Below are 9511 nucleotides of genomic sequence, written 5' to 3' on the forward strand. Positions count from 1 at the left end.
TAATTTATGTATACCAGTAGTGTGTGTGAGTACCTAAACAATAGGAATTTATAACATTTATGTTGTATAAACTTCATTTTTTATATATATATATATATATATATACACATACACACCCCCTAGGAAGTCCACAGAGGTTCTGGTTTTCTAATCATAAATCTGACCGAAAAATAACTGAAGCTTGGGGGGTTTTGGTTGTTTTGTGTTTTTTAATTTATTACTTTAAATTCCCAACATTTCAACATTAGCAGCAAAGAGAAAGTAAATCATCTCAGCCACTTCAGATAGGAGCTATTCCAGCATTTCTGCTCGGGCACTCATCTGCTGTGTTGGTTAGTAGCACATAGCATGTAAACAGCTTTTAGGAGAGATGGTGATACTAGATTAATTATGAAATGAATGTGATGTTCCTGGGTGACTTGTAGTCACAAGCTGTCACTTTTTGGCTGACCGAGAGTACAAACAGAAGAGCTCAGGTTTGCATGTGATTTCTGTAGCCTGTGTCAATAGTGTTCTCCCAGAGACTTAGTTTACTAATATGCTTTTTCATTAAACTTTTCAAATGTATCACTTGGACTAATATTTAAAAATAAAAGGAGAGTTTAATTTCTTTTCCCCACAAATGGCAATCCTTTCTTGGAGCACAAATGAAGCTACTTTAGAAATAAAAATCCTTCTTCATACTCTACCCTTTCCACAGTTATATGTCATTTTCCTGTCTACAAACTGAAGATATTACCTTGGTAAAAGGGTTTTTATATTTTCTTATGTTACTGTGAAATAGAAGTGGCTTATTCAAATGAGGAATTATCCGCCTACCACATCATGGCTCCTACTTTCAACATACAAATGAAAACAGCTGTGCCTCCAGGCACTGCAAGATATTGATACACTCAAACTTATTATTATTATAGTGGTTAACAATGCCATGCAGAGAACACATTAGCAGGAGGTGTGGTGAGATATTACTGTAATATCTCTTGTAGTAAATACTATATGTCAAGGATTATTTTTCAGCTGGGCATTTGTCTATGTGCTCATGTAAAAACCTTTAAAGGGTTTCTGACTTGTTTTTTTCTTTTTTGAAGTTTGCATTTTCTTTTCTTCATTACACGAAAATCAGCTTTCCAGATCCTTTCCCCCCAGAATTGTATTCTTTCTGAGGAGAGGCTGGGAGCAGCACCGGGAGCACCGAGTCGTGTGACAGAGCAGCGGCATGCTCCCAGAGCAGGGGTGCATTTGCCTCATTCCCACCAGAGTTTCCTGGCTCTGCCAATGCTAATTCTTGTCCCTGCCTTTTTGCTCGCCCTGTGGACTTGCATTATGGTCCATACCACCTTTTCTCCTGCTTTTCATGCCCCAAAAGACTTTCTGTGCTCCTTGACCCCAGGCAAAGAGCTGTTCTCTTGGCAGCTTGGGGCAGGAGCAGGAGGGGTTTGGGACACAGGCACTCAGCACCCCGACACCACCATCTGCATAGGGCCCATGGCTGTTGGGGTCCCAAGTTATTGGGGACCCCAACACCCCTCCTTACAGGACCCCTGCTGGGATGCAGGGGATCCTGTTTGCAGGGATCATCCAACCAACCAGGACTTTGGTCAGTAAAGGGTATTTGAAGCCTAGTTGAGAAGAGCTGTCACAGGAAGGGTGCCGGGGAAGCAGGCACAGGCAGCATGGCACTGCCAGACTGTCACAGCATGTCCTGAAATCTCCACAAAATTGTGACACGATTTCTCTGCTAATTTAGAACTTTGCAACATGTTACTGAGGGCACTGATCTGGTGCTATAGCTGTTTCTGACAGGTTTTAGCATACATTTGAAATACACTTTTAAAAATATAGTTCTTTAACTTCAGTAAATAAAGAATTACATTTCCTTGGGAAACAGTTGCAGCTAGATGCTTGCAGTATAGCTAAAGGAATTAGTATGGCTGCCTACTGAAATTTAAAATATAGACCAATGTTCCTATGTGCACACTAGTCCTCAGAGACACCTTTGACATACTGTGGCACATTATCAAAACCAAACAACATTTAAATATCATGAAACAATATGATAACTTTCCCAGCTTTTGGAAATAATGACATAGAGCCTGGGGTTTAGGTGGTACATTTGCTAGACTATGTATGTTACTTGAAAAGAGCTGAACTTTACCTAACTAAATATTTATGGAGAGATGCATTGCATGGGGGAAAGCAGAAATAAGCTCAGTATGCAATCTGTGGTTCCATAGAACATAAGAAGCATATTTTCAGGATAAAAGAGTAACATACGCAGGAAGTGCGATGGCCAGCGCAGACCTCAGTCATACCTGGTATTACTCTTGTGTTGTAAGTGCCAACTGTTTTTGATAGGACTGGATTCAGCAACTGAAAGCAGCTAGAACAAAATAGAAGCAAATGTTTTTGTAAAGAAGCCAGAACATATAATTGATTTTAAACAACAGTCTGAGACAACTCTCCCAGAAATATAGAGCAAGAGTTGTTAGTAAGAAATCAGTCTCACCAGAGAGGATCTGCCCTTTTATTCTTGCAAGTGAAAATATGAGAATTTTATTTTTTTAGCAGAAGTGACTGTCGGGGAGGAAAAAACATGGTCTTCTAAGCATGCAAAGCAGAGCTTCAAGGTGGATAACATGTCTTGAATTACTGGTGTTTGGAGAGCAAATCGAAAGCACACCACCATTCTGTTATTGGGAACAGTCCTTAGTGTATTTGATGCTTTCATTGATAACTTGGGTGAGCAAAGTATCCATTAAATTTGCAGCTGGTGCCAAGAGGAGAGGATTTACAAGTTCTCTGGAGGCAGCATGGGAATTCAGAGTAATCCTGACAAACCGGATCTGGCATAACCTGGATGCAATATTGAGGAGGATAAAATGAAATGGTAATACAGTTAATCCACTGGACAGTCAAAAGAAGCTAGTCTTTATTGTGTGGGAAGTCAGACTAGCTGAGCTCCAGAGATTCCTTCCAACCTGCATCTCTGGGCAATAGCTCTTCATGAAAGGGGTTGAGTGTAACAGAGAACCACAGGGCTGTGCTCTTATAAAGAAAAGCAATCCGACTGGGATTGCAAACAAACGCAACACAGAAAATGTGTAAAGAAAGGATCTGGGATGATCGCAGAGAAGACATGATAGCAGCAGCTACGGGAAGGTAAGAGAAGCCCTTCTATGTGTGCATTGGAAGACGGGTTTATGGTGCCAGCAGACAACCACCATAGGCTTTAGAGGAGTTTTATAAAATTAAGGGGATTTGAGCAATTAATTATCCCTGGAGGTCATGAAATATCCACCAAAGAAGCTTCCTAAGAGCAGATTAAACAAATATGTCCCGAGTGGTTGAGTTCAGCATGATCCTGCTTCAGGAACTGGTCTAACCCTCCTCCTAAGATCACTTCCAATTTTATTTCTGTGATCACAACAAAGAACTGTTATCCAAGACAAAGCTACTGTATTTTGCCCCTTTATCTTGTTCCTTTCTCAGTGAAAATTGCCTGGCAAGAGAGCATTTTGGCTTGAAAGTTTCAAAAGAGCAGAAGGACTCTCGGTAGGAGGCAAGCACTTAACTCCCATTAGCTTTGTAAACATCGGGGTTAGCAGCTCTGTGATAACATTTACATTTCACCTTCCAGCTAACTGTTAGGTTGGATAATTGTCCAGATAGTAGAGTTTAGCATTGCCAAACATGCAAAACTCACTTGGCAAAGCACATGTATACATTGGCTGATGTTTTATTTTCCTCTCTCAGTAGTGTAATGGAGGGCTTTAGGAATCGTTATTTGGGATAAGAAGGGTTTTACTTGCAGCTTATACATCTATTAAAGTAGCTTAAGGTTTTTAGTGCTCCCCATCATTAGCTGAACTTACTAGGAAACATGATCTCTTTTTTTATCATTTGTAATCATTTGTAATTCCAGAACTCAGGAAAGAAAAAGTTTGGTGGTAGATGATTTCAGAGCTTAAATTATAAAGGTGAAGGGTTTTCTCCTTTCATCAATCTTTCCAAGCTTTTCTGACCAAGAAATTTGTTTTACTTAAACAAAAAGAAAATACTTCTTGTGAAGCTGAAGGGAAAGTAAAGAGTTATTTAGTATCAGCCAGAAACAGTGTCCGGGTATAGGAAAAATTCCTGTGTTCTTTTTTTAACCAATGCTCCAGTCTTTGTTGGCATGTATGCTGGATTTATTCAACAAGCAAAAGTGAACATAGACAGCATTACATAAAATATAATTATAATAATTATTATTATAATTAATATAAGTTGTGGAGATTGCTGAACTGTGTCTTTACTCCTACCAGTGTTCAAAATACGACATTATTATTTCCTTGTATTCATGAGGCTGGATTCTGTTCTCACATACAAACATGTAATTTTAATGAAGTACTGTCAAATGATGCATTTTTATTTGAAAATTAGGTCTACCCCTAATACCTTGCCAACTTCATCATCAAACAGTTCATTTGTATATTTTTAAGGCATTTTTATTTTCTTTTTTATTACAGCAGCAATTGTTTTGGATGAGTTTAGAGAAGGCAGCCCCATATGTTTCACATAAACAATACATTACAGGGAAGGGATGTTCACATTTCTGCATAACAGAATGGTTTTGTGCATAATTAGGAAATGGTTCTGTGTGATGTATTCAAGAGTCCTGGATTACAAATTTAAAGTTTGCTAACTGTTAGAAAAATTGATTCAGAAGCAGCTTTAGAAAAACCAGCATGCTACTGCACATACTCAAATCTAATACTGTACTAGTGCAGGGTGATGATACGTTTAGGATACTTGGGTATGTTAATGTCCTTGTCATTTTAATTTTGAAAGTTTAACACAGTAATACAGACAGCTTGGGGAAAAAATTTCCACATTTTGGAACAAAACTTATTAAAACTTTCTCATGCAAATCTTTTGACAGGTAGGTGTAATTATATGTAAAGGCAAATGTCTCAGGGGAGGGAATCAAAAATCTTAGAAGATATGCAAGATTCATGGAAGATGTAAGAAAAATTCTGCACTGCTATGAATGAGTCTTTTTTTTTTAAAGCATTCAAATTCACACCCTATGCAGCATTTCAAATATTTATGAGTATATAAATAGTTGCAACTCAGATAATCAATTTATTAGCCCAGACTGTAAAATTTATTTCTTAACTTTGAAAGGTGCTGGGCAGCATTTTGAAACCCTTAGTTTTTCCAGTTGAAAATCAAGCTCCAGGCTGTTGGTCTGTTCTAATAGATATGTTTTGTGGTCAGCCTTTTCATCACTCTTGTAGACAGGATTGCTCAAATAATCCAGCCATCTAGATACCTTACCTCTGACACTGTTCCTGGATGCTAAAAGCATGATAAAGATTACAGGGATAGCAGGTGGGCTGAATTGATTTATGGTGATATGACCTTGCCAGTGTTTGCAATCCCATTGTGAGTGCTGAGATATCAATGTACCATGTATCAATGTATCAATTTCAACTCCTGTCTCTCAGAGCTGTGTGAAAACTTGTCTGGACTACAGATTTCTTTGTCGAAACTGTGCGGCAGCACTCCTGCCTGTCATTATTTTAGCAAAGAAAGACCATTTCTGGCGTTCCTAGTGGTGCTGGTGTAGGCCAGCTGTACAGCGGGTGTTAAATAAATAATTGCAGAGGACAACTTCTGTTTACTTTTTACATTGCTGACCTTATAATCGGGAATGTTTTGCACGGGATAGAGCTAACTCTGTCTGACGCAGGCCAATTCCCTCAGCACTTGATGGAGAATGAGAGCTTCATTCAGCTGCTTTCAATCATCTTGTGGCAGAGACCCCCGACGAGCAGGGGGGGCTGCCTTTTGGTAACCTGAGGATGAGCTGAGGGTGGGAGGTGTGTGTGTCCACATGGGGAATGGCACCCACAAAATACCTTAGCTGAGTGCCATTGTCACCTTGTGTTTGCACTTTCCAGTAGGTTAATAAGTCTGTAGCAGGATTATTTACAAAATTATGCTATCAAATACATAAACATTGTGGTGGTAGAATAGAAAGAAAGAAAGAAACTTTCAAAGCTGTGCACACTGGCCCGGTGTATCTCTTGTGCCATGTATTTCACAGCAGAACAGAAATCCTCAAATCCGGGTGTCTCTCTAAAAGGTGCTTTATGTACAGCTCTTCTCCAACCTCCCGTCTGCATATCTGCTTTTCCCACCGACCCATGAACAAGCCCTTCCTTCTTTGCCTTGGTTAGATGATAAAATATTCTGTTTCTGCTGTGGGAGGATAAACTTTGCAACCCAAAATGCCCTGAAATCTGGAAATTCATAACAGACATGGATTTTGAAGGTTTGGCCATTCCCAAACCTATAGGTGCATGGGAACAACTGTTCCCACTAACTCTGTCCCTTTCTAAGTGGATTGGAGGCTGTGGCTTCTTCATATAAAATCCATTTTTCTGCAGGTAAGGTTCCCTGCAGCCCCAGTCTTTCCCTGGTTTGGACTGCTGGCTTGAAATCCAGGGATGAAGCTGGCAGGCGCAGGGAGCTGGTGCTGCCCTGCTCTGTAGCAGGGTCCAAAGGCTGCTGGTCTGAAGTGGCCAGAGCACTCCCAGTGCAGCTGTGCAGGGCACCCCTGGCCTTGCCTTCCCCATACCCAGCAGCAGAGCCCAAGAGAGAGCGCAGAGCTGGGGAGAGCCAGCGCCCAGGGCATGCTCAGCTGGTGGTGTTCTGGCAGGGTGTGTGCTGGGCGGGTTCTTGGAAACAGTGCTCCAAAGTTGGTCAAAATATGAGGAGGCTGAGGCAGCTTCAGGGCTTGTGGCAGTATCAAGTGAGATGGTTTCTCTGGAGAGAGAGCCTGTGCCTGTGTCCAGCAGGTAGCCGCCAGATCTGGGAAGTGGCTTCAGCTGTCGGAATATGCACACTGCAGCACAGGCTTGCAGCAGAGTGGAATTAGATTGCTGGGAACAGCAGTCATCTGTGGCTCCTGAGCTGAAAACATTATATGCTGCTGGCTTTTTTTTGAGACTACTAGGCAGATCTTATTTGCATGCTTTGTAAAAGTTTTTAAAAGAGTTTTGCAGCTTACTTAAAGAACAAAAGGTATAACTAGCTATAAAATGAAACAGTTGTCAAAACTGTGGTAAATGCCAGAAAACATGCCTTGAGTCAGGACATTCCAGATGCTGGTGGCACAATACAGCCTAGGCAGGGGGCCAGCCCATGTCTCCTGGTGGCAATGACAGTGCATGTGCCATTGTGGCATGCTGTACTTGTTGAGCCTCTCTCATCACCCAATGGGCTCCTCAGCATCTTTTATGGGTCCTCAGGATCTCCCGGGCTGGGGTTTGTGAGGCCCTTCATGTTGTTTTGACTGTACTTGCTCCCTGACTCTCATCCATAATCAAATTTACAGCAAACTGGGTTGTAAGTGAAAGTCAGAGAGTAAGTGATGGAAACCACATGGGAAAACAAAAGGCACCTCAGCTCTGAAGCTGAGCACTGGTGTCAGCCTGTGCTGGCAGGGAGTCGTGTCATTACATAATGATGCACTTATCCAAATGGCGTTTTGTGTTTTGGGAGACAGATGTGCCTTGCAGTTGCTAGTGGAAGTTAAATGTTAAATATGAAACCCATTCATTTTCTCTTAGTCATACTTTGAATTTAAGCAGATGTTTTCCTAATTTGTGGTTTTCAAATGTAGCATGCTGACAAGACATTTATCATTAACTACAGCTTCATCCATGCAGTTTAGCAAATTCGCCAATTATTAACAGTGAGGGTTGCATGGTGGTTGATGCATAGTTCCTGCTACTTTGAAAGGCCTCAATTGAAACTCAATACATTTTTACAATATAAATTAATTGAGCTTTGGACCACATCCCTGTTGTGTGAGTGCTCTCTGCTCTTACTGTCAGAATGAACAGCCATTTGTAATGCAATGAGTAGCTGTGCCGTCTGTGAGCAGAGGTGGTGGGACGGGAAGCATAACGTTTTTCCAGTAGGGGCACGAAAATGACTGATGGTTTGGTGGTGGTGCTGTGAACCGGTGAGATGTCTCAAAGGTGTTTCCCAAAGCAAGGAACCACCATATGCCTGAAAAAGTCGTCTCCTATTTTATCAGCTCTGGAACTGAAGCAGGCAATTCAGTCATTTATTCATCCCTTGTATGAGACTTGAAGGACAACACTCAGTGTACCTCTTATTTCTAGGATGTATAAAGACCTTGATTTTCACTGGCTGGCACTGCAGAAATTTTGCCTTACATTCCAGCTGAACAGGGAAAACTCTTCAAGACAGTCTGTTTGTAGTTGCTTCTGGCAGATCATTCACTTTTTTCCTGCTCTGTATTTGCATTTGCTCAACAAGGAAACTATAGACTTTGTTACAGAACAGGCTGCCGTGCAGATCAATAACGTGAGAACTGTAAACAATTAAAATAAATGCTTGTGGAATATTTCATCTTGCTTCATGCAGGCAGATGTGCTAGGTGGGAAATACCTATGGGGCTGGCTTTAAAATCCCATCTGATGTCCTTTTCTTCACATCCCCCTGCTTTGTGGGAAAAAGGAATAATGGTGATATCACAAAGTCACTCTAAGTGATGTCTTAGCAGGGAGGCTGAAAGTTGCAAGAAGTGCAGAAAAGGGGAAAAATTGTTGATTTGGGGATGATGTGTGAGGGCCTGTGTGGCCTCCATTCCTGGTCTTCATTAGAAGCATAAATCCTATGGGTGCTTAAAATGAGCTGAAGGTCTGATCCAGGGGTTGATGAGGGATGAAATGAAGGTTTTAAAGCAAGGTCTTTGGCATAGTTGTCTACCAATTATCTTTTTGATTGAAAGAGATGCGGCAGCAGATGTGGAAGGGGAGATGGCTTGCTATGAATACATTCTCAATCACCCCTTTGCTTTCCCTGAGTTTGAATGCACTAAATCTCTGAAAGCGGCTGTGTATCCCATGCCAGGCTTTAACAGGAGGTGAGCATAGGTAGATGTGGGGCAAATTCGGCTAACCCAGATGCTGATCCTTTGCAGTGCTGCCAAGCTCCTGGAGAAGAGTCCGTTCTCTGTCGGTGCCCCAAGCCCCCTGCTCCCCTCGCCGGCGAGCCTGCAGCTGGCGCAGCTCCAGGCGCAGCTCACGCTCCATAGGCTGAAGTTGGCTCAGACCGCCGTCACCAACAACCCGGCCGCCGCCACCGTCCTCAACCAGGTGCTCTCCAAAGTGGCCATGTCCCAGCCGCTCTTCAACCAGCTGAGGCACCCCACGGTGATGAACGCGCCGCAGGGCCACGCCGCCGGCCCGCCCCAGGGGCCCGGCATTGCCGGCACCAGGTTCCCCTCCGGCGGCATTGCCTTTCCTGCCCAGAGCCCGGCCTTAGCCGCCCCGGGGGGAGGTCTGGGAGCCGTCCAAGCCCAGGCTCCCAATGCAATTGTCGTGAATCCCTTTGGAAATGTCATGGCTCCGACCTCCGGCCAGCAACCCGTGGTGGTGGGTCTCAACAAGGCAGGTGCTTCCACAGCTCCTGCTGCAGGGGGCTTTTA

At 42.6% G+C, this 9511-nt stretch overlaps 1 protein-coding gene across 1 annotated transcript in view; it reads left to right on the forward strand.

Annotated features, from left to right (window-relative positions):
* Nucleotides 1-2917: 2917 nt before the first annotated feature.
* RBM20 (RNA binding motif protein 20) overlaps nt 2918-9511 on the forward strand; it is a 33274-nt gene continuing 26680 nt past the window's right edge. The window contains exons 1-2 of the mRNA XM_017735175.1: nt 2918-3159; nt 9005-9504. Of these exons, the coding sequence (XP_017590664.1) occupies nt 3098-3159; nt 9005-9504 (562 nt within the window). The 5' untranslated portion in view covers nt 2918-3097. The remainder of the gene's footprint in view (nt 3160-9004; nt 9505-9511) is intronic.

This window comes from Corvus brachyrhynchos, unplaced genomic scaffold (assembly GCF_000691975.1).
Source record: "Corvus brachyrhynchos isolate BGI_N302 unplaced genomic scaffold, ASM69197v1 scaffold705, whole genome shotgun sequence".
Classification (NCBI taxonomy): Eukaryota; Metazoa; Chordata; class Aves; order Passeriformes; family Corvidae; genus Corvus; species Corvus brachyrhynchos.